General features: G+C 44.6%; 1 protein-coding gene across 1 annotated transcript in view; it reads right to left on the bottom strand.

The window, feature by feature from the left end:
• Positions 1-1,047: 1,047 nt before the first annotated feature.
• Positions 1,048-24,829, bottom strand: part of PMFBP1 (polyamine modulated factor 1 binding protein 1) — a 56,881-nt gene continuing 33,099 nt past the window's right edge. The window contains exons 6-21 of the mRNA XM_043900577.1: positions 20,693-20,863; positions 19,200-19,310; positions 16,926-17,052; positions 16,673-16,830; positions 13,125-13,365; positions 10,899-11,088; positions 10,562-10,715; positions 9,683-9,850; positions 9,278-9,415; positions 6,780-6,944; positions 5,845-6,012; positions 5,336-5,503; positions 4,405-4,505; positions 3,830-3,904; positions 2,308-2,546; positions 1,048-1,612 (exon numbers count right to left, since the gene is read on the bottom strand). Of these exons, the coding sequence (XP_043756512.1) occupies positions 1,596-1,612; positions 2,308-2,546; positions 3,830-3,904; positions 4,405-4,505; positions 5,336-5,503; positions 5,845-6,012; positions 6,780-6,944; positions 9,278-9,415; positions 9,683-9,850; positions 10,562-10,715; positions 10,899-11,088; positions 13,125-13,365; positions 16,673-16,830; positions 16,926-17,052; positions 19,200-19,310; positions 20,693-20,863 (2,391 nt within the window). The 3' untranslated portion in view covers positions 1,048-1,595. The remainder of the gene's footprint in view (positions 1,613-2,307; positions 2,547-3,829; positions 3,905-4,404; positions 4,506-5,335; positions 5,504-5,844; positions 6,013-6,779; positions 6,945-9,277; positions 9,416-9,682; positions 9,851-10,561; positions 10,716-10,898; positions 11,089-13,124; positions 13,366-16,672; positions 16,831-16,925; positions 17,053-19,199; positions 19,311-20,692; positions 20,864-24,829) is intronic.

The following is a 24,829-nucleotide window of genomic DNA, read 5'->3' as shown; positions in this document are numbered from 1 at the left end:
GTACTCTTGCCTGGAAAATCCCATGGACAGAGGAGCCTGGTAGGCTGCAGTCCATGGGGTTGCTAAGAGTCGGACACGACTGGGCGACTTTCACTTTCACTTTTCACTTTCATGCATTGGAGAAGGAAATGGCAACCCACTCCAGTGTTCTTGCCTGGAGAATCCCAGGGACAGGGGAGCCTGGTGGGCTGCTGTCTATGGGGTTGCACAGAGTTGGACACAACTGAAGTGACTTAGCAGCAGCAGCAGTGGGTTTCTTCCTTCATTTTTCCTCTCCCCTCATCCAGAAATGCAAGCTCTTTGATTTCTTTCTCTTACTTTACCTTTGGCTATTATTATTTCTCTCAATTTTCTATTTTTGATCCCTTGGTTGGGAAGATTCCCTGGAGAAAGGAGAGGCTACCCACTCCAGTATTCTTGGGCTTTCCTGGTGGCTCAAGACGGTAAAGAATCTGCCTGCAATATGGGAGATCTGGGTTTGAGACGTGGGTTGGAAAGATCCCCTGGAGAAGGGAATGGCAACTCAATCCAATATTCTGACCTGGAGAATTCCATGGACAGAGAAGCCTGGTGGGCTACATACAGTCCATAGGGTCACAAAGAGTCGGACATGACTGAGTGACTTTCACTTTCATATTAATATTTCTCTCAATTTTCTATAAACTAGAAATATAAATTCCAGACATGTACTCAGTTGAACAAAATCCAACCACAATAAAATAGGTTAGCTGTCCTTGGAGTTTGTTATAATTGGAATTTTACTTGTACTGAGCTGGCTGGGGAAAAAAGCAAAATTGTTAAAAGGAATATGGTGGCCATTGAGAAAGTAGATGGCTATTTCTCCCTCCTCCATTTGAAAAGTGCATAACTTATTTCTCTCCCTCTCTTTTGGATCTCAGGATTACTTTTCTTTTTGCAGTTTCTAAGTATTGTTTTTTTCTTCTTAAATTCCAGAGATGAAAGGAATAAAAAAGGAGTGAATTATCTCTTGTTTAAAAACTAATCCAGACAATCCAGAAGCTTGCTTTGGGAATTACAGTCCCCCTACATACATAACTCAGCCGGTAAAGAACCTGCTTGCAATGCAGGAGATCCCGGTTCGATCCTTGGGTTGGGAAGATCCCCTGGAGAAGGGAATGGCTACCCACTCCAGTATTCTGGCCTGGCAAATTCCATGGACAGAAGAACCTGGAAGGCTACAGTCAATGGGGTCACAAAAAGTCAGACATGACTGACTTTCACTACATATGTGAAAGAGAGCTCTTGTTTTTTTAGAATGCAGAGAAAATGGGGATGACCACATTGCTGGGGACTTGAGTGGGCACAAGTGTCTGCAAGACACCGAGAGCTCACAGAGATGTCTGTGTTCATGTCTTTATTTTAGAATTTGGGCCCGGAGAGGGTATAGTATGGTTCCAAGGCTCACTCCACAGCAGGAAGTGGACAAAACTCAGTAAAAGGTTAGCATCTTGCAGAATAGCCTGGGACCTTGACATATTCCCATTAGAGCTGGTTCAAGTCAAGAGAGAGGGATGGGAACTCACTGTCCTCTGAAAAACATGCGTGGAAATGATGCTCAGGGCAAGGCGCTGATTCTAGCAAAATGAGGAACCTGAGGGAACAGGGAAGAAATGACAGTCTTAATTTGAGAAGAAATTAATGAGGTGATTCCTTAAGGACTAGTCCTGTGGTGGGGCAGCTCTGTTGCATGTGACTTCTTCCCTGGGAGGGGGGGAACCATGGAGTCTAGAGGTGGCAAAAGAGGTAGCCTGGGACCCAGGCTGTGCAGGGGACACCAGGGCTTCTTGGGAGGTTTCCAGAATACATTACAGGAGAAAGATGCCTATTCTGTCTGTCCCCCTCTTGTCTCCACACTCCCCAAAAAAGACTGGGTCTGGGGAAGGGATAGGTCTGAGATAGGAGGCACCTGGGTCATCATCAAAGCATCTTAGATCAAAATGAGCCTTAATTCATTTGCCTCCCCCCTTTACAGAGGAGAAAACAGTGATCTCTGGTTCAGAGTGTGTGCTAAGTCGCTTCAGTCATGCCTGACTCTGTGCGACCCTGTGGACTGTAGCCTGCCAGGCTCCTCTGTCCATGGGATTCTTTGGGCAAGAATACTGGAGTGGGCTGCCATTTCCTTCTCCACTGGTCCAGAGTAACTAAGCAAAAGATCATTTCCCACCCACCTCTTTGAATTTCTAATCTAGTGATCTCTTGAAAAATATCATGCTTTTTTTGGGGGGGGGGGTACTCATTGGACTAAGATAACATCATAGTAAGTAGCAGAAGCCGTGATGGACATACCTGAGCAGTTGGGTATCCCGACAAACTTGGTGATGTCCATTCTTTGGCTCACATCCTGGGTTATCCCCCTCCAGCCCAAGGTACCATACACTTTTCCCCTGATTGTGGGTTCTGTTTTGCTTTGGCATAGGGCTTTAGCATACACCCTCGAGGGCCCAGCTTTCAGCTTCTTCTCCTCTATTTCATGCTTTAGCTTCTTGTTTTCCTTTTGCAGATGGACCATCACATTGTGGAGGTGGCTGGGGAAGGAGAGGGAAGGACAGGTGGGTGTCTGGTCTGCTTCGGCCCTGTGGACACCCAGTTCCTTCCAGAGCTAGGCTCTCATGCCTTCTGTGGAAATGGAGGCCTATGTGCACCCCCTGGAAGAAGGCCAGGTCTGGGGTTGGGGTGGACCCACAGTGTCATGTGTGGGTCCTGACACTCCTGTGTCAGGTCAGCACTCCTGACCCACGGTGTCATGTCAGCTCTGGGCTGGCTTTCTCAACTGTTAGGTGGGGACAATTCAGCCTGATCTGCCTTCTGGGGCTCATATAAAAATCCAGTTTGATAAATAATAGAAATTTGACTCATAGAGCCAGAAGAGCCAGAAGGACTTGGGCTGTGTGTCTCAGTTTCTCATGGCCACGCCTTGGAAACATCTGCACTCAGTTCTGATGCCAAAGCCCAAGTTCTCTCGCCTCCCTCAGCTGAAAGGTTGAGAGCATAGGGGATCCTGGCTCTGTTGAGAGCTTGGGCAAATTACTTGTTCCCACTTTATGGATGCAATGGCAGCTTCATGTAGGTGAGGGGAAAGGTAACTGAGCATAACCCTGTGGCTCAATAAATGGCAACTGCTAATACTAACAGCCTCATTTCTCCAAAACCAGTGTTGAGGGCAGTGGGTGACAGGGTCTTTGGATTCAGGCCTCCCATGTTGAGATTCTGACTCTGCTGCTTTACAGGTCATGAGACCATGGGATAGGTATGTAGCCTGAGTTCCTCCCTTTCTAGATCTATAAATGTGGATTATAAGTGCACTGCACGTGTGAGGTCTTATAAAGATTAAATAAATGAACACATGTAAAGCACTTAGAACAGTGCCTCATATATGGAAGCAACAAATATTAGTTGAGCTCTTGTTATGAAGATTAAAAGACGGTGTCCCTTTTATGAGGGGAGGACTGCTCCCCTCATAGAGAAGTCCCTTCTATGTTCTATGTCCTTCACTTGGAGAGTTCTCTGTTACCACAGCTTAGCCACCACCCTAACTAGTACAGTCTGCTTTTCAGTTCCTGTTTCCTTCTCAGCATTCTGGCCTCTGAGAACTGTGGAAGGTGACAGAGATGAACAAAGAGACTATTAAACCTCTTTTTAGTGGTTGGTGGGGGGACTGAGGCCCAAAGAGGTCAAGTGGTGTGTCAAGAGGTCACACACACAGATTCAGGACCCAGGGTCCTTCTGCACACATGGAGGAATCCCTGGTTCCTGGCTGAGTCTTCTCCTTAGGGCCAAACTGCAGCCAGGGAGGCATGGGATGACTTACTCCTTTTCACCAGTCAGCTTGGCGATATATTTGACCTGTTCCCGGAGCTTGTTTCCTAGTTTCTCATTGGCAATCCTACAATAAAATTCACAGAAGAGAAAGAGTTTCCTAGATCCCTGTGAGCAAGAGTGCAAGTTGGCTGAAAAGGACATTGGGTGTTCCTGTCAAGGCTTCTGCTGGGCCTAGACCCCCGCTCCCCACTCGTTCCTCAGCCCCCAGAGCTAAAGCCTTCCTTGCAACTGGCAATGAAGAGGACTCGCTATACTTCAATGGAAAACCACTGTGGTCCCAAGGGCGTTCAAGGGATCCAGGCAATGAAAGGCAGTAAAGTCCGTTGCCAGGCTGGTAAGAGGAAGTATCCCTTCTGTCAGGGAACTGCTCCATTTCTGGGTGGATGGGCTTTCTGAACCTGCCTGAAAGGTTGAGGCCCCTTCATCTTATTCCTAACCTTTGGGCTAGGCTGAGACTGGATCAGCCTCCTAGGAGGGCTCTGTGTGTGTGTGTAACACTATTCTTTAGCACATGTGTGATTCCAGCCCTTAGAACCCTGCCTTACTGTTTTTTCCCTCACTTACTTCTGCTCTTTTGCCCATTGCTCCATGTTGGACATAATCTGATCATTCTCTCGGTGCATCCTGCAGTTGTCTTTGGGTGCAGACCGCTGGGGCAGGCAGGGCTTTGGCACAAGAAGTAAATGAGATAGTAAGGGGAGGGAGCGCAGGCCTATCACCTCCCGACTCCCAAATCAGGCCTCCTCTCTTCCTGGGAGAGGAGACGTTGACTCTGCCATCCAACCCCGAGGCTGGAGTTGGAACTAATGCAGCAGGACTTCTCTTCCAGCAGTGCCCTGTCACAAAGGTGATTTCTCTGAGCAGATACCACTTATGCTAGAGACAGAGTAGGCTTGTTCCTTTACAATAATGATTTTCAGGGTAGCAAAGTGACTTATTCTAAAAAAGCAGTATATTAAACCTTTTAAAAAACAGATGGAAGCAAAAATATCGGGTAGGAAGAGATGTTTCCTCCCCCCTAATCTGAGCAAAGGCCAGTAGTCACCCTGAGATATGTGGTGGCCTCCTGCTACAGACTTCATTGCTCAGAGAGATGGGCATGCCCACCGAGCTCTCAGCCGATTCTGAGGTGTCAGAAGGGGCTCGCTCTGGAGGGGGACGGACCAGTGATTACGTAAGTCAGAGGGCTGCTGGTGTACCTGACAGGGAGATGGCACACTCTCTCTTCTGGATTGGGACCTTGGTTCTGCTCAATATCTCTATCAATAAAGTCACAGGAAGATGGTCGGGTTGAGACAGCAGCTGTGGGCCTTGAACACCCAGACCCTGCTTTGGTACTGAATGGGGCAGATGTCCTTTTCTTGCTCCCAGGCACTCCCACTCCCAGCCCCACCCAAGGGTGTCTGTCACCCCATCTGTGGTCCTGGGATGTTCTTGGGGGTGGACTGTGGATGTTCTTGGTGGAGGAAGTGATCAGAAGTCAAGAGGCACCCACCTCCTTCTCGTCCGCCAGGAGGTTCTCTTTCAGGGCGCACATTTCCTCCTGGAATGCCCTGAGCTGCTCCTCTTTAGCAGCCAGCATCTTGAGGTCGCACTGGTGCTGTTTCTGCCACTGCAGCACCTGGTTGCTCATATCCTCCAGCTTTTTGTCGAAGGCTTGCACCTGCTCGGGAGTGCATGGTGAGGAGGGAGACCCTGGCCTGCCACCCAGTTCCTGAGTACTCCCAATAAAGCGGGAGGGACCTTTCTCTGGGAGATTTGCTGGGAGTATTTTATTTCCGGCGGCCAGCAGAGGGCGACCCTGCTCTGATTCGTTGCCACCTTCCAGAAACCTGCGAAGCCCAGCAAAAGGGAGGGAGCCCAGCAAAAGGGAGCGAGCCCAGCAAAAGGGAGCGAGCCCGTTAATCAAAGGGTAGCTCAGGGCGAAGTGTACAGCTCTGAGTGAAAGAAGTGACCCTGGGCCCCTGGACAGGACAGCAGCCCGAGCCTTCGGCTGCTCCTCACCTCTAGCTCGCTCTGCTGCTGGAAGCCCTGCAGTTTTTTTAACTCCCCATTCAGCTTTTTCATCCTCTCTTCATAGGCAATGATTTCTTCTTCCAGCTGAAGTTTCCTGTCTTGGGCCTGTGTCAGGCTCCGGTGCAGATTCTTTGTCTCTGAGGTCGAATGATTGAGCTTTGATAAAGACAAAGATGTGGGGCGGGGGATGGAGAGTGGCTGTCATTGTGCTTGGGTCCTCTCTGCGGAGACCTGAATGGGGAAGGGTTCTACGCCCCCCACCCTCTTCTCCCCAGGGTGGCAGAGACACCCGGTCACCTTGCTTAGTGTCCCAGAGAGGGGTGAGAAGTGACAACAGTCAGTCTTCTGCATCTCCCCTTTCGCTCTCCCATTTCCTCTCTTTCCAGTTCTATGAACTGATCAGCCAGGGGTGATCAGCACAGGGGTAGGGCATGAATTTCCCTGAAAACCCAGGAATTGGGAAAACCTTGCCCCAGGTCACCCATGAGCAGAAAGACCTGCTCAATTTGGCCTCTATCCCCTTCTTCCCCAAAGCCTCACTAAGAAGCAAGTCTTCTCTGGACAGACATCCCCGCCGATGCAAGGGCTTGCAGATGGCCTAGTGACAGCCGGTCATGTAGGAAATCGACTCCTGCACCTCTCATGCTACTGGGGAAATTCAGATATTAAACAGCCCTGGGATGGGTGGTGCTGTTGGTAAAGACTCTGCCTGCCAATGCAGGAGACTTAGGAGACATGGGTTCGATCCCTGGGTTGGGAAGATCCCCTGGAGAAGGACATGGCAACCCACTCCAGTATTCTCGCCTAGAGAATCCCATGGATGGAGGAGCCTGGCAGGCTACAGTCCATAGAGTCACACAGAGTCAGACATGACTGAAGTGACTTAGCACACATCTCTTAGGAGATGAGAGGGTGTAGCCCACCTTCTCCAGGGCTTGTGTGAGGTCGTCCTGGCAGCAGGCTGACTTCCGGCATAACTCCTCATAGACGTCCTTACTGATCATGGTCTGGAGGTAGTGCTTCTCTTTCTCCCCAGCCTTGTCTAGCTGAATCTTCAGACTCGCTATGGTCTCCTTCTGAGAGGTTATCTTTAGGGCAGGGGAACATCACTGTCAGGGTTCATGGCCATAGAGGCATTTTCTGTTTTCACAGAAGATAAACAAGCACCGGTCTCTCTCCTCTCTGCACCAGCTTGCTAAGCAGTCTGTGATAATGCTCACTTCCCCTCACCTTTGTAAGAGGAAAAACTGCTTTCCCAAGTCTTTTGCACTCCTCTCCCTAAACTTCCTTTCTATTAATAGTCAGCACATCCCTCCAAAACAAGGAATATTGGAAGCACTGGGCCCTGATGTGGCAAGCACATGAAAAGTCTCTTTCACAGACTTCACAGCTTTGATGCATGCCAACCAAGCATGAGTCCTACCTTCATAACTGGATGGTTTCTGTTAACAGCTGATTGTCTCATGGTTAAGAGTTAGGATTAGGGTTACCTGGAATTCAGCTCTAGGTCATAAACATGATGCAGCATTTCAGCTGTGTGCGTTATGCCTCAGTTCCTGACATAATCCATCAGACCTAATGCACCACGAATGCAGGACTGTGTGTGCTTTTTTCATCACTGTGTCCCCATTACCCAGAGCTCAGGGCATGGCACACTAAATAGGTGCTCACTAAATATAGCAAATGACTTGTTTAGACTGAATGAAATATTGTACTGGGCAACATGAGGGATGAATTCAACATGTGGTTCTGACAGAGTGTGTTTAAAATTGAAATATGGACTACTGATGAAAGGAAATGCGATTTAGAACACAAAACTAAGCCTCTTTCTAAGGGTTGTTTCCAGTGATTCAAAAGGTATATTTTATGTGGGGTGTGTGTTAAGAAAACGGAAAGTGCTTACACACACCCAGACCCCTCTGGATTCCCATCAAAGGAATTCTGAAATTAGTGCTGCAGGTTGCCTATTTACATAACTAACTTTCTTTTGGCAAATGTGATAACATGTATACTAAGTCGCCTCAGTCATGTCTGACTCTTTGCGACACCATGGACTGTAGCCCACCAGGCTCCTCTGTCCATGGGATTCTCCAGGCAAGAATACTGGAGTGGGTTGCTGTTCCCTCCTTCAGGGGATCTTCCCAACCCAGGGATCGAACCTGCGTCTCTTATGTCTCCTGCATTGGCAGGCAGGTTCTTTACCAATCGCGCCACTTAAGCAGTCCAAATGTGATAAGAGGCCTATGTTAAATATTTAGGCAGTATTCCTTATATTGAGAGCAGTTCCTTGGGGATTTGCATGATTCAGACCTCAAGTCTGGATCACACTAGAGGAGAGACAAAACTCCAGAAACATCAGTGCCTCAGACCTCTGCTGTTTAAGATGGCAGCCATTAGCCACATAAGACTATTGAAATTTAAAGGAAAGTAAAATTGGTGAATACTAAGCTTATAAATTCAGTTCCTCAGTCCTACTAAGCCATATTTCAAGCATTCAATAGCCACATATGGCTAGTGCATGTAGTATAAAGTAACTCTAACATAGAACTTTTCCGTCATCACAGAAAATTCTACTGAGTAGTGCTATTCTTACACTCAGAGTAGTCATAGTATTTTAAGGTGATTTTTTTTTTTTATTATGAAGGAATCAGAGCTGCTTGGTCTCTCATTTATAATTCAGGAGACCACCTAATAAAGATGCTGTATTTTTTTCTGGTCCGGAAAGGTGGAGTATTGCCATTCATGATGAAGAGAAAAAAGAGGTTTGGTGCGACAGGCAGATGATCCAGGTTCAAACACTGCTCCATCCCATCACATACTAATTAGTGAGTTTGAGCCTCAGCCTTTCTCTCCTCTGTAAACCAGCAGAGGGAAGCTATGTCAAGGACTTAAGTAGACAGTCAGTGATGACTGAATGTGAGCCCAGAGCCTCACATACATTAGAAGCCATTGATTCCTTTTTGTCTTTAATTCATGTAACAAAATAGAACCAAGGCCTCTTCCACCTAATTTTTTTGTGCTTTGGGACTATTTTTGGAAGTGTTCCCTAGCAAATTGCCCCCAAACAATGGGTTCCCCCAACTCTGGTCTAAAAGGTAACTCTGGAAGACTTGATGCCAAAGCACAGATGGTTTGAGGCTTCACCAGATAGTAAGACCTTCCACAACTGGAAGAGATCCTTCTCAGCCAGCAGGTGGGTGATGGAGGCATACCCCACTTCAGGAGAGAAGTGGAGCCTCAGAATGCTTATGGACTGGGCAGTTAGTGGCATTCCACAAACTGGGTTCCACTGCACCCCAGAATGCTTATGGACTGGGCAGTTGGTGGCATTTCTGTGATGCAGAAGAGCTGGGTGCCAACTTAAGGGTCAAGAGTCACAGGGCTCAAACTTCTCACCCCTTTGGGGTTTCTGTGTGCTCACCTTATTAGTCAGCTCCTCGTTGACTTGCTGGGTGCTGTTTTGTTGGCAGAGCGAGGTGTCCAGTTGTATACTATATTGCTTTACCTGTGATTTGAGGTTATCATTCTCCTCCTCCATCTTTCTCAGATTCTCCTTGGACTGCTCCCGGATTAAGGAACAACACCCAGAATGGAGGCGTTACTTCAGACACCCGAAGAAGCCCCTCCTTCTCTGCCCTCAGGCACAGCTCTGCGCTGTGCCTGGTGTATCTCAGGCCTTCTCTCTCCCTTTAACGTGTCTTTCTCACCTTCCCGCCCTTCTCTCCTGAGGTCTGAGTACCCTCAGCCTCTATATGACACCAGGCCACGCAGGGCTCAGGTCCAACCCTGGGATTCTTAGCCCTGAGTCTTCCCAGGTTATCCTCACCATCTTTTCTTTCCTTCTTCCTTCTAGTCGGAATGTCTCGAACTCTTGCTCCACTAACTTCTGCTGATCTTTGCTCTTTTTCAGTTGCTCCTTTTTCTCCTCCAGCAATCTGGTTACCTCCTGAAGTTGTTCTTCTAGACTGCTTTTGGAGGAGGCTTGCTCCCTGTTCTGAGAAAATAAACGCTGGGCTGAAAGTCAGTGGTCAGTGTTAGACACCATATTTGGGGGCGGGGGGGAGTGGAAACCCAACCCAGGCAACTGTTCACAGAGATGACTGAAATAAATATGAGGACAACTCCTTGGTTATTTAGCATGTATAACAAAAAATTCCCTCAGATTGAGCAACATTTTTTTTTGGTTCAATTAGATATACTTTCTATTTATAGATACAGATCTCACTTATTTACCAAGACTTTCCACATAAAAACCTCTTTGAAGAAATTTTTAAAAAATTGTAGAAAAATACAAAAAGAATAATTCAAAGTTAAAAAAAATTAAATTGATGAGAAGGAGAGCTTTTGAGTCCTAGAAAAAGAAATAATATTGTCCTTTTGTTTTTAAGCTTAGCCCTTGAAAATGCTTATTGGTTGTGGGAACTGGAGCTGACTGGCTGGCTTGGCAATTCTAACACAAATTCTGGACAAGTAGTTTGCAATGGATTGGTGGTATCATCTTCCCAAATAAAGAACAATGCAATTTTTTTTGGCCTTGCCGCTGGGCTTGTGGGATCTTTAGCTTCCGACCAGGGATTAAACCCAGTCCCTCAGCAGCGAGAGAGGGGAGTCGTAACCACTGCACTGCTGGGAAATTCCCAAGAGCTATGCATTTTGTCTTAAACAGAGCCAATGCTTGAGCTGGCCACCTGCTTGCCCTCCGTACCTGGTGTTGAATGTGGTTTATACGATCTAGCTGTTCATTCAGTTTTACATCTTGCTCGGCCAGTGTCTTCTGAAGCTGCCTCTTTTCCTTCTCTGAAATTTCAAGCTTTCTCGTGACCTCAGAGAATTCTAATGTCAGCTCCTCTATGCGTTTCCTAAAGCAAAATGCCAACAAACAAACAAACAAACACACACAGGTGGCTGGACTTCAGGGTCCGTGTCAGTGGACTGTGGGCTGGCTGCAACAAGGCTTGCTACCGCCCTCTTGGGCAGCAGCCCATGGTGCCCAACTGGCTCACGGGGGACAGAGCCCCTGTCTGGAGGTGGACCTGCGTTACCTGCTGGGGGCGAGCTCCTCCTCAGCCGTCAAGGAATCCTTCTGCAGCTTCTGAAGCTCCCTCTGGAGCTCCTGGATGGTCTCTGCCTGCTGCTTCTCCAGGCAAATACAGCTTTGCAGCTTCCTCTGGCAGTCCTCCAGGCTGTCATTTGCCATAAAGGCCTCTTCTTTGTAGTCGGCTGCTTGCTGAGCTGCAGAAGACAGGAGATGACCCCTGGCGTGTGTCCACGTGTGAGAGGAGTATGTGTGAAGATTGGACTCTCAGATGAGGCCAGTTTAAAAAAGTCTGCTCCTTCATGTTGTGACTTACTTCAGTTTCCAATCTGTCCTCCTCTCTCTCTATTTCATTATCACTCCTGAAGAGCTTGGTTAAATTATCTGTTTTCAACCTACCCACTAGCCATGAACTTCTTCTTAAGTTAAATAAATGGGTAGAAATTGCTCAGTATCTGTTTTGCGACTCACCCTGTCACTGGGGACAAATCCTGACCTCATGGAGTTTAGCTGTACCTGGCTCACCTGATGTAGAGAACACAGTAATGTTAAACTCACACTGACCGTGAACTCAGGAAGCAAGATCAGTGTGGGTAAGTAGAGCCAGGGCCTTAGGAGAAGGAAGAGAAAGGTAATTATTGGTGGGGGGTGGAGGTGGATTGTTAGAGGAAATGCACAGTGAAGGGAAGAGGCGGGCATGTCTGAAGAGGATGGGAAGATACCAGTTTAACTGGAAAGTGAGAAGGAATGGTGGGAGACAGTTAAGTGCATGGACTCGAGGCGCGTTTTGAAGAAGGTTGAAAGGCTGAGAGAAATATTTAGACATGATTTAGTGGGTTCTTGAGCAGGGACCTGCCATAAAGGAAAAAGTGTTTTAGGAAAAGTAGAATGTCTTAGAATGGAGAAAGATTTCTCATAATATCCTTTTAGCCCACGTCCTTGTCTACACTGGGTATGAAGGAAGAAGCACTCAAATAATTTGTTTACTGTAGTTTCTCAACACCAAATACCTCCCCACTTCCTGTCGTTTTTCCTATCATTTCTACATTAAATATCACTCATCTCTCCGTTTTTTGTATTTTTTTTTTTTTTGCAGGGGGGCGCCTGGAATACTGGAAGAAAGATGGTGTCACTATGGAAATAATTATATACCCAGAAGAAGGGAGGAGGACTTTTTTTTTTTTTTTAACAAGGAAGAGAGCAGGTTCAGCTTTGGGAACGTTGGGTTAGTCAGGAAGGTGGATGCAGCTAGTCTCTAAAGGCAAGACTGACAAGGTGCCACGTCAGGGCTGGGGCTCCAGGCATTGGAGTTGCCTGCAGAGGAATGTGGCCACAAGGAGCGGAGGCGCTCACCAGCAGAGGGAGAGGAGAGACAGCGGAGGGTGGGGTCTTAGAGATGGGTGACCAGGGTCAGGGCAGGAGGGAAATGAGGTGAGACCTGTGGAAGAAAGGGTCAGATCTGTGGAAGAACGAGGGACCTGTCGTGTCTCCAAAGCTAAGAAACAACCACTGAGGTGTCAGGGCCAATGGCGTGGACATACACAGAGTTAGAGGGCGAGGAAGGACACAAGCTTTGAACTTTTTTTTTTCCAAAATTGATACATTGCTCACATAACATTTATCCTTTTAAATTGTATAGTGCAGTGGTTTCTGGTAAACTCACAAAATTGTGTGACCATGAGCATATAACTCCAGGACATTTTTTTACCACCCCCAAACAACCCATATCCAAGTCAGGAAGTTACTAGTGACTTCTGAGAAAGCACTTTCAGCAGAGGGGCAAGAACATAACCCACACTCTAAGTGCATGTGTCTGAAGGCCAAAAAAGGAGAGAGAGAGTTAAAAAGCAGGGAAGGAAGAAGTGAGTGGTGTGATAAAGGTCCCAGAGAAGGTGGAGGGGAGTGTGGTGCAAAGAAGCAGGGTACAGAGCTCTGCGCTCTGGTGTGGAGGAAAGGAGAGGCTGCCGAGAAAACGTGGGCATGTGAGAGCAGCAGTCTGCTTTCCCAGCCTGAGCACCTGCTGTGTGGTGGGCGCTTCAGAGGAAAGGTAAGGTTGGGGTTAGGAAGGGGCTTAGAGGGCGGTCCTAACTGCTGTGAGGTGAGATGGGATCCCGAGGCAATCGGAGTGAGAAAGTGGAGAGGGAGAGGGACGTGGCCATCTGGAGAGGGGAGGGGACTGCTCTGGTCCAGTGGGTTGGAGGCAGCGGGGACAGTGCTTGCCCGGGGGCCTCACCAGCCAGCCTCTGCTGCTGCTTGGCGTCTTCGAGACAGTCCTTCAGCTTCTTGATCTCAGCTCGCAGGTGCCCGTACTCGACCTTGCACTTGTCCTGCCTCTCCTCCTGGATGGCGATTTCGAGTTCGTTTGTCATGCACTGCTGCTTCTCCAGCTCCATCTCCTTTTTCACGAGATTGTTCTGAACCTGCGCCAGCTCCTTCTCTAGCTCGTGCAGCATTTCGTCTTTCTCCTGGAGGAGCTGAAGAAAGTGAAGTGTTAATGCTGATGGAGGCCTGAGGAGCAGCAGGGCCAAGTCAGCTAGAGATCACCTTGAGCCACCGTCTTTTGTCTGGATGTTGCAGTAGCCTCCACCTGGGCTCCCTGCCTCCCCTTAGGGCTATTCTCTGACAGAGAATAGCCCAGAGGTGGGTTTCTACAAATGCGAGCCAGATCTTGTTATGCATCTGTTCAAAGCCTCCACTTGGTCCTTACAAAGACCTCCTGGGATGCTCAAGATCTGGTACTTGGCTACCTGTCTGACTTTACCTCTTGCCACCCCACACTTGCTCTGCTTCTCAGCTCACTCCCGCCTTAGGGTGCCAGCCCTTGCTATTGCCTCTGCCTGGAATATTCTTCAAGATCTCAGCCTGGGTGGCCCTCTTTCTTCATTCAAATTTCTGCCCAAATGTCACCTTATCAAGGAGGACCTTCCCTGACTACCCTGGGTAAAACAGCCACCAAGTTGTTTTACGAATTCATTAGTACCTAACATTTTATTGCAAGTTTTGTTATTTGTTTGTTGTCTGTCTCTATAGACTAGAATACAAGCTCCAGGAAAGTAGGGATGGCACATGTTTTATTATATTCTTCATGCCTAGAAGACTGCTTGGTGTATCATAGAAATTCAAAAATATCTGTTGAATGAACATATGAGTGACTCAAAGATGTTTATCCAGATTCCTCACTTCCTGCTGTCATCCCTCCAAACATCTCCATTTAAAAAAATTAATTTATTTTTGATTGAAGGATAATTGCTTTACAATATTGTGTAGGTTTCTGCCATACACCAATATGATTCAGCCACCGATATACATATGTCCCCTCCTTCTTGAACCTCCTTCCAACCTCCCACCCCATCTAACCCCTCTAGGTTGTCACAGAGCACTGGTTTGAGCTCTCTGAGTCATTACAGCAAATTCCCACTGGCTATCTGTTTTACATATGGTAGTATATATGTTTCCATGCTACTCTCCCAATTCATCCCATCCTCTTCTTCCCATCCTGTGTCCAAGAGTCTGTTCTCTATGGCTGTGTCTCCACCAGTTCAGTTCAGTCGCTTAGTTGTGTCCGACACTTTGCGACCCCATGGATTGCAGCACTCCAGGCTTCCCCGTCCATCACCAACTCCTGGAGCTTGCTCAAACTCATGTCCATCGAGTCGGTGATGCCATCCAACCATCTCATCCTCTGTCATCCCCTTCTCCTGCCTTCAATCTTTCCCAGCATCAGGGTCTTTTCCAAGGAGTCAGTTCTTTGCATCAGGTGGCCAAAGTATTCAAGTTTCAGCTTCGGCATCAGTCCTTCCAATGAATATTCAGGACTAATTTCTTTAGCATGGACTGGCTGGATCTTCGTGCAGTCCAAGGGACTCTCAAGAGTCTTCTCCAACACCACAGTTCAAAAGCATCAGTTCTTCGGCACTCAGCTTTCTTTATAGTCCAACTCCCGCATTCATACATGACTACTGGAAAAACCAGAGCTTTGACTAGATGGACCTTTGTTGACAAAGTAATTTCTCTGCTTTTTAATATGCTGTCAAGGTTGGTTATAGCTTTTCTTCCAAGGAGCAAGCATCTTTTAAGTTCATGGCTGCAGTCACCAACTGCAGTGATTTTGGAGCCCCCCAAAATAAAGTCTCTCACTGTTTCCATTGTTTTCCCATCTATTTGCCATGAAGTGATGGGACTGGATGCCATGATCTTAGTTTTCTGAATGTTGAGTTTTAAGTAACTTTTTCACTTTCCTCTTTCACTTTCATCAAAAGGCTCTTTAAGTTCTTCTTAGCTTTCTGCATAAGGGTGGTGTCATCTGTGTATCTTAGGTTATTGATATTTCTCCTGGTAATCTTGATTCCAGCTTGTGCTTCACCTAGCCCAGCATTTTGCATGATGTATTCTGCATATAAGTTAAATAATCAGAGTGACAACATAAAGCCTTGACGTACTCCTTTCCCTATTTGGAACCAGTCTGTTGTTCCATGTCCAGTTCTAACTGTTGCTTCTTGACCTGCATACAGATTTCTCAGGAGGTAGGTCAGGTGGTTTGGTATTCCCACCTCTTGAAGAATTTTTCACAGTTCGTTGTGATCCACACAGTCAAACACTTTGGCGTAGTCCATAAAGCAGAAATAGATGTTTTTCTAGAACTCTCTTGCTTTTCCAATGATCCAATGGATGTTGGCAATTTGATCTCTCGTTCCTCTGCCTTTTCTAAATCCAGCTTAAACATCTGGAATTTCATGGTTCACAAACTGTTGAAGCCTGGCTTGGAGAATTTTGAGCATTACTTTGCTAGCATGTGAGATGAGTGCAATTGTGTGGTAGTTTGAACATTCTTTGGCATTGCCTTTCTTTGAGATTGGAATGAAAACTGACCTTTTCCAGTCCTGCCTGTGGCCACTGCTGAGTTTTCCAAATTTGCTGGTATATTCAGTGCAGCACTTTCACAGCATTATCTTTTAATTTTTGAAATAACCTCAGCTGGAGTTCCATCACCTCCACTAGCTTTGTTCGTAGTGATGCTTCCTAAGGCTCACTTGACTTCGGATTCCAGGATGTCTAGCTCTAGGTGAGTGATCACACCATCATGATTATCTGGGTCGTGAAGATCTTTTTTGTACAGTTCTTCTGTGTATTATTGCCACCTCTTCTTAATATCTTCTGCTTCTGTTAGGTCCATACCATTTCTGTCCTTTATTGTGCCCATCTTTGCATGAAATGTTCCCTTGGTATCACTAGTATTCTTGAAGAGATCTCTAGTCTTTCACATTCTATTTTTTCCCTCTATTTCTTTGCATTGACCACAGAGGAAGGCTTTCTTTTCTCTCCTTGCTATTCTTTGGAACTCTGCATTCAAATGGGTATATCTTTCCTTTGCGTCTCTACTGCTACCCTGCAAATAGGTTCATCAGTACCATCTTTCTAGATTCCATATATATGCGTTGCCCAGAGTGCATATTTATTTAGGCACTCAGTCATGTCGACTCTGAGACCCTCTGGACTGTAGCCTGCCAGGCTCCTCAGTCTATGGGATTCTCCAGGTAAGAATACTGGAGTGTGCCACGAGAAATTTCAAGGAAGAGCTCAGAATCCCACCCTGTCCCCCCGCCCTCCATCCCCTGGGCCCTCCCTTGTCCTTCCCGGTGTCTAAAGCGCCGCAATCTCACTGCGCATGCGTGGGTGCTCTCCAAGCAACACTGAGGATGGCAGAGCCGCAGAGCCCGCTCCCGCCAGGCCTGTCTCGCACCTGCCATCTGGCGGTTTCAGTCAGGGAGCTCCTCGCTTTACCTTGTCTTTCTTCAAACCCAGCTTTTGTGTCTCGGTGAACTGCGTCTGCAGCTCCTGCAGCCGCCGCTGTATGATGATGACCTCCTTATCCTTCCTCTCCACGTGGGCAGATGTCTCCTCCCGCAGCCCGTGCAGGTCCAGCTCTAGCTTCATCATGTCTACAGCGGGAGGAGACAGAGTGTTTCTTGCTCAGAGGGCCGCTCCGCCTTCCGGGGCTCCCCTCACCCCGCTCCGCCGCTGGCCCACGGGTTACCCTTCATGATGTTTTTCTTCTGTTCTGACACGGACTCCAGCTCCATGCGCAGATCCTTCACGAGGTTCTGGTACTCCTCCACGTGCAGGCACTGGCTGTCTTTCTGCTCCTGCAAGTGCTTCAGTATCTGGGCGGACGGAAGAAGAGCGGGGCGGGGTGAGGACCTGCGGGGAGAATGCGCCCTAGAATGGCCAGGGCCCAGACAGGCAAATCCGGAGGGACACAGAGTTAGAAGAACAGTTGCCGGGGGGTTGGGGGAGGGAGGATGGGGAGCGATCCGTGATCGCTCATGGATATGGGTCTCTTTCTGGAGTGACGAAAATGTTCTGAAATTAGTGGTGATGTTTCACAACTTTGTGAATATACTAAAACCCACTGATTTTACACTTTAAATGGTGAGTTTTTTGGTATGTTTGGAGAAGGAAATGGCAATCCACTGTAGTATTCTTGCCTGGAGAGTTCCATGGACAGAGGAGCCTGGTGGGCTCCGTGGGGTCACAAAGAGCCGGACCCAACTGGGTGACTAACACTTTCCTTGTAAGTAATTACATCTCAATTAAAAAATAAAGAGTAAAAAGAAAAAAAAGAAGGATATGGCCGACTTCACCTGCTCACACAGAATGGAATGTGCATAAAAGCCACCCCCTTCCTTCTCGCCATACTCAAGTGTCATTCATGAAGCACTACTGTGTGTCAGGCACTTTTCTGGGTGCTGCAAACACCGCAGACACCAATTCTTACCCCAGGGAGCTGACCTTCTGGTGGGGTGAGGCAGACAAAGAGCATCAAGTAGTGACTTACAGAAAACATGAAGAGCTGCTAAGTGCTATGGAAGAAACAGGTCAGCAAAAGGGGAATGGAGATGTATGGGGTGGAGGTGAGGTGTGCTGCAATTTTAAATAAGTTGGATAGGTTAGCCTCAGTGCGATGGTGACCAAGGAGGAACAATTAGTTGTCTGGCCATGATGGGATGCTGGGGAGATAGTTGATGTGATTTCAGAGTTGACAGTGACGGTGGGCTGCACTATGAGGACCGAGGGGAGCAGCTGCAGAAATGCAGGGCAGTCACCGTAAGACCTAGGTGTGGGCCCTGTAGGGCCAACTGAGGGAAGAGAGGTGGCTGGCCCTAAGTGAGATGTGAGTAGTTCCAGTCCTAACAGAATATTTACATAATGGCTTTGGGTAGGGTATATAAAACGGTACGGGAAACTGGATTCTGTTTCTTGAAGAAATCTCTACCTTTAAAAAAAAAGGAGTGTGAAAGAATTATTTGTGTTTAGTAGATACAGAGTTTCAGTTTAGTAAGATGAGAAAGTTCTAGAGATTTATTGCACAATAATGTGAATATACTTAACACAACTAACTGCACATTTAAAAACGGTTGAGGTGGTCAATGTAATGTTATGTTTTTTTTTTTCCATTATGAAACATTAAAAAGTGGGCAAGGAATAAAGACATTTCTCAAACATGGAGTGTGTGAGATCTTGCTATATGTCAGGATGTGAATAACGTGGGACTGACCTTTAAAATATATGTTGACAGATGTACAAGGAGAAATTCCAAAGTTCATCCAGACTCTGTGGAAATAGAAAGTCCTGGGAAAAGATGCATCTCTGTTCCCCAACCAGGGGATCCCTTGGAGAGCTAATGTGTGTTGACTCTCTCTGCCACTTCTCTTTACCACTACAGTATTTAACATCGGCATGGCCTCATGTGGCTGGGCTTTATTTCACATCTCAAATTCAGGCGTGACTGACTTCAAATCCCCTAGAAGGGCCCCTCGCCTTGTTTCCACTGTTGTATTGGTTGGTCAATTTGATTTCTTTATATGGCTTAAATGCTTTTTCATTATTTGAATCAACTTTTGAAATGGCTTTGAATTTTGAAAACATAAGAGTTTTTAAAAAGGGAGTGAATTTGAATTAATAATCTTCCCTAAATTTGTTGCTTTTCAATTTCAGCCAGAAACCAGAAGGCTGGATGATTCTTTTGAATCTAGCAAGCCAACAGGAGTCTCTGTCTTGTTTAGCTATACCGTTGGACACGAATGAAGAGATAGGTTCAATGCCAAAATTCAATTTCAAAAATCTAATCATGCCAGACACATTCCTTGGGTACATTATATACAGTATCCTTACGGGAGGGCTGAACAAAGTGAGGCAAATATAGAATAAAATATAAAATGTAGTATAAAAATTTTAACAAGAAGGAGAACCCAGAATCAAACCCAACTCGGCCCATCCCATCAGGCACAAATAGGCAAATTTCTCTCACCTTTTTGATGTCTTCACAATCTTCTGAGGAGCTAGGGGGGTGTCGGTGGGTGGCTGTATAGGAAGCAAAGTCTGCTTGTAATTTTATCAAAGCCTCTTCACGCTCCAGAACCTGCAGTGTAGCAGAAATCAGTTACACTGGATCATCAAGGCAGCTGGCTTGTTACTAGTGCTATTTTTGCAAGGTGTTCCTTTGTCAGCCCAAGTTTACTACAGCATTGTGTAATTCATATTATATAAACTAGGGAGAAAGAACTATGTTTTCAGTCTTATATCAAGGCTCACTAAGGCACAGACAGCGGTTTTTCTCGAGTCCATCAATGGCCACACTTTGGACCCCCTCTTGATCCTCTCTGTGTGGTCCAGTTTATGAGGCAGAAGAAGAGTCTTTGGAGGCTGTGATGGAAAGATGTACTGAAGATACAGAAGATAGGATTCAAAGTTCAAGAAGTAAAGAAGGAAGCTTCTTATGGATTGAGTGAATATGTATGTTTTTTAAAATTTAAAAAAAAAGTGAAACTTTAGTTATTGTTTCTTGAAAATAATTCAAATAGAACCCAATTATCAAAAATAAGAAGTGAGGGACTTTCCTGGTGGTCCAGTGGCTAAAATTCTGAGCTCCCCATGCAGGGGGCCTGGGTTTGATCCTGGTCAGGGAACTAGATCCCACATGCTATAACTCAGAGATTGCATGATGCAACTAAAAATCCAGAGTACCACAAATAAGACCTGGCACAGCCAAATAAATAAATACTTAAAAAAAAAGAAAGAAAAAGTGAGACTCTCCCATTCACTTATTCTCTTCTTTCTCACTTCTACTAAGGAGGAGGAACACTATTGGTAATTTACAGTAGGGGTCCCCGACTTTCAGGATCTAATGCCTGATGATCTGAGGTGGAGCTGATGTGATAGTAGTAGAAATAAAGTGCACAATAAATGTAATGCACTCGAATCATCCCGAAAGCATCTCCACCACCTCCCCCATCTGTGAAAAAATTGTCTTCCAGGAACTGGTCCCTGGTGCCAAAAATGTTGGGGGTCGCTGATATATACTTCTATATTATGATCAAAGACTTTAAAAAATAAAAGCTGGATTGGACTCTACACAGGATTCTGAAATTTTTTTCTCAATAATATACCACAAATATCCTTCTATGCAGCCCTTACAGATCTACTTAATCCTTTCCCTTGGCATATTATTATTCCATAATATGGATGTCTCTTTAATCATTTCTCTTAATCTCTTTAACTGTTTCCTTGCTGATGGACTCCTTGGTTGTTGAGTGAGATTTTAAGTCTCTTTAGAATCTCAGGCTTAGTGTGAGTTGGGGATGCACACCAAGGAGAATATGAACAAGAGGCAGGGGCACTATATGTAAGACATGTGAGGAGTGCTGGTAAAGAGATTACTTTAGGTGATTCTTTCCCCTCCTCCCTTTACTCAAGACTTTATTTTGGGTCTCTTGGGAAAATGTTCTAGAATGAGACACTTACCAAAGCGTTACTGCAGGCTAGCTTATTTCGAAGTTCCTGTATTAGATCATCCTGTTCAGAGACCTTTTGCCAGACTTCAGATAATCGTTTCAGGGTCTCCTGATGCTCTTGAATCATGCAGGGAGAAGTGTATATACGCACCTTTGAATGATCACCCTTGTTCTCAGGCTCCTGGGATATTTAAAAGTGATAGGTTGATTTTGAGTCAATTTTGGAGTCAATTTCAGAATGCCATGAGCATGAACAATCTCTAGACCTATATTCTAGAAGTTCATGTTCACATATATGATTCATATATGTGAATCAGATCTTCCAGAACAAAAGAAAAAAATTAAAAAGAGCACATACAATAAAAAGTTCAAATGGTTCACAAGAGAATATACTGAAAAGTAAATCTTGACCCTCCGTGATCCAGGTCCCGTTTTCCATGATGGTCTATGTTACCAGTTTTTTTGTATATCCTTCTGGGGATAGTTTATGCATATTTATATATCATTTATATATATGTATGTAACCCCTTGCTCTTTCCCTACCCAAGTGAAAGTCTTTTGCATATTATTCTAAACATTTGTTTAGGGTATTTTCCATATTGCTACTTGTAGATCTATCTTATTCTTCTTTTAAAATTAATTTCAGACTGCACAATAAACACAAATATAGATAAAATCCTCACAGAACACTGTAGGGACTTTCCTGGTGGTCCAGTAAGAATCTGCTTTTCAATGCGGGGGACTCAAGGGTCAACCTCTGGTTGGAGAACTAAGATCCCACACGCCAAGGGGCAAGTAAGCCTGCATGCCACAACTAGAGAGAAATCCATGTGCTGCAACAAGGAGCCTGCATGCTGCAGCTAAGACCTGACAGCCAGACAAAAACAAAAACAAAAAAGAGCAAACACCAAACTGCCCCACCCCAAACCTCTAAAATGAAAAACACTGTAATATTACAGGCAAGTCTAAATTTCTCTTTGACCACCACCTCTAATCCCATACTTACTGCATTCTCCAGAGATGATAACTTGTGCATATCTTTCTAGAACTTTATCTATGTGTTTACATATACACAAATGAATATTGTAGAATACAGATATTATTTTCACTTTTTGAAACAAATTTTTTCTCAACAAGATGTCTTAGAAATTTATCCATGTTGGTACACGTGCCTCTATCTTGGCTATTTTAAATTGCTTTTAAATATATTTATCTAGTTTCCTATTGATGGGAATATATGCTGTTTCCAAGTTTTTTTCTAAAATGAAGCTGAAATGAATATTTTTGCACATAAATCTTTGAGTAGCTATTCTAGTTTATGTGTAGATTGAATTCGTAGATGTATTATAGGAATTTATCTAAACAGGGTCTATTTAAAACTTTGATAGCTGTTGCATGATTACCCTTCAAAGAAATTGTACCAATTGACACTCTCATCAACATGAATATGCCTGTTTTCCTAGAACTGCATTTTTTATTTTTAAATGTCTTTCTCTAGATTATCTGAAATCATGCATGAAGGTTACTACCTGTTCACTGGTCTGCACTAACAATGGGGTGAACTGATGCAGAGAAGCAAAAAAGAGCAAAAAGTGCTAGTTTGGATGGTAGATCCTTTCTCCATTAAACTATCTCTCTAACTGGGCTTTTTCAGGCAAAGTTAGAAATAGTGCATGTTCACTGAGCATGAAAGTTGCCCATGAGTATATAAATAATTCAGTGTCTATGTGGAAAAAGGAATGGGGAACAATAAAAAAGTTAAGAAACAGAAAGATGATATCTACAGATTACAATATCTTAATACTGACAGTATGAAAAATAGAAATTAATTTTAAAGTAATAGAAGAAAAATTCCTGGAATTGAAAAAAATGTAGATCTTCAGATTCAAAGGATCAGCTAAGTGTTGAGAGACTTAATGAGAAATAAATTTTAAAAAATCCTGAGCCTAAAAACCTCTAGAGTTCAAAGAGATAAAAGAGGTGACTCACACAAAATGAGAAATAGGTTGAAAACTAACAATTCCTCTTTAATACTGCATGGTATAATACAACACAGCTATAGTTTTCTAAGACTTAGTTGTAAATCTGTATACCTAATCAAAATAGTATTCACGAATGATGGCAAAATAAACCTTGTTCAGACATGGAAATTTTGAGAATTTTTACCATTCACTGTTGTTTCTGAAAGAATTAACAAGGAATTATTGCAGCAAAAGGAAAAGTCCAAGAATGCAGAAGAGGTGGAGTATACTGCTTAGTGAGTAAAAGTTGGCTTTATTTGTAGTCTTAAAGAAATGTACATTTTTTCTGTCATATAACTAGCTCAAGAAATTAAAGAAAAGATGAAAAATTTTCAAATTCATTTACATTAGCGTAGCATAATCCAGACACCAATATGAGAAGAGAACACATAAATTTAAGTCATCAAAATAATCTCACTTCTGAAAATAGATAAAAACTAAATGCTAATAAACTTATAATAGCAGTTTATTATAATTTAACAGCTTATTATGATATATATTAGTTTGATTAAAATTAAATTAAATTATTTAATTAAAATAATAACATATATCAAGGAGGATTGGTTCCAGGAATGTAATGATTGTCCTGTAAATGAAAATCTATTAATTTATTACACTTCATTACAGGAAAAAAACTCTATGATTACTTTGATAGGTGCTAACAAAAACATCCAATAAAATCCAGTATCTATTCCTGGTAAAAATTCTTGATAAGCTATGTAGAGACAGTTACATCTTTAACTTCAAAAAGGATATTAACAAGAATCCAAGAACAGATATTATACTTAAAAGTGGAATATTAGAAACATTTAAAAATATGAGGAGCAAGGCAAGGATGCTACAATTCGACACTGTTCTGGAGGTCTTAGTCAATGTTGTAAGATGGAAAATAAGTTGTATAAATGCCAACAAGGAAAGCAATTTAGGAAAACCTGAGATAGTCAACTAAAAATCTGGGAACAGAGCTCAAAAATAGCAGGATAAGAGCTTTTCTCTACAACAATAATAATTAATAGAGTTAAATGTACAAAAGAGCTCATTCATAAAACAATAACTGTAATACATCTAAGAATAAACTTAAGCGAGAAATATGTGAGATCTATAAGGAAAAGTGTAAAATCTTACTAAAGGACACACAAGAAGCCTTGAATAAAAGTATAAACATATCATGTTCCATGTGTGTGCGCGTGCTAGGTCACTTCAGTTGTGTCTGACTCTTTGCGACCTCAGGGACTGTAGTCCACCAGGCTCCTCTGTCCATGAGATTCTCCAGGCAAGAATACTGGAGTGGGTTTCCATGCTCTCCTCCCGGGGGTCTTTCCAACCCAGGGATCAAACCTGTGTCTCCTGCATTGCAGGCGGATTCTTTACTGCTGAGCCACTGGGGAAGCCTGTCATGTTCCATAGGGTATGATAATTTCCCCAAAATGAATATAAAGCTTGAAAGTAAGACAATATGAATTTCACCAAGACAAGAGATACAAAAATGACCAAGAAATATTTGAACATAAAGAACAGTGAAGTTGGACCTGCCCTAAAAGGAGGTGTGAAAACGCACTATCAGTTAAAAGTTACTATTAAAAACAACTCTGATCTTGGTGTAGGAACTGGCAAGTAGATCAAAAGAACAGAGAATCCAGAAAGAGATTAGTATGAATTTTGAGCTGGCACTTCAAGTCAATGGGAAAAGGCGGGGATGTTTCATAAGTGGAGCTGGGACAACTGAAGATCCATTTTGATAAACATAAAATTACAGCCATCTCTCATTATTTATATGGGGCTTCTTGGCCCTGGGTCAGGAAGATCTGCTGGAGAAGGGACAGGCTACCCACTCCAGTATTCTTGGGCTTCCCTTGTGGCTCAGCAGGTAAAGAATCAGCCTGCAATGTGGGAGACTTGGGTTCAATACCTGGATTGGGAAGATCCCCTGGAGGAGGGAAAGGTTACCCACTCCAGTATTTTGGCCTGGAGAATTCCATGGACTGTATAGTCCATGGAGTTGCAAACAGTCAGACACGGCTGAGCAACTTTCACTTTCACTGTCTTAGGTGGGTCAGTGGTAAAGAGTCTGCCTGCAATGCAGGAGACACAAGAGATTCAGGTTTGATCCCTGGGTGGGGAAGATC

This window comes from Cervus elaphus, chromosome 4 (genome assembly GCF_910594005.1).
Source record: "Cervus elaphus chromosome 4, mCerEla1.1, whole genome shotgun sequence".
NCBI classification, from domain to species: Eukaryota; Metazoa; Chordata; class Mammalia; order Artiodactyla; family Cervidae; genus Cervus; species Cervus elaphus.
Note: the sequence above shows the minus strand (reverse complement) of the source record. Positions and strands in the feature narration are given on the sequence as shown.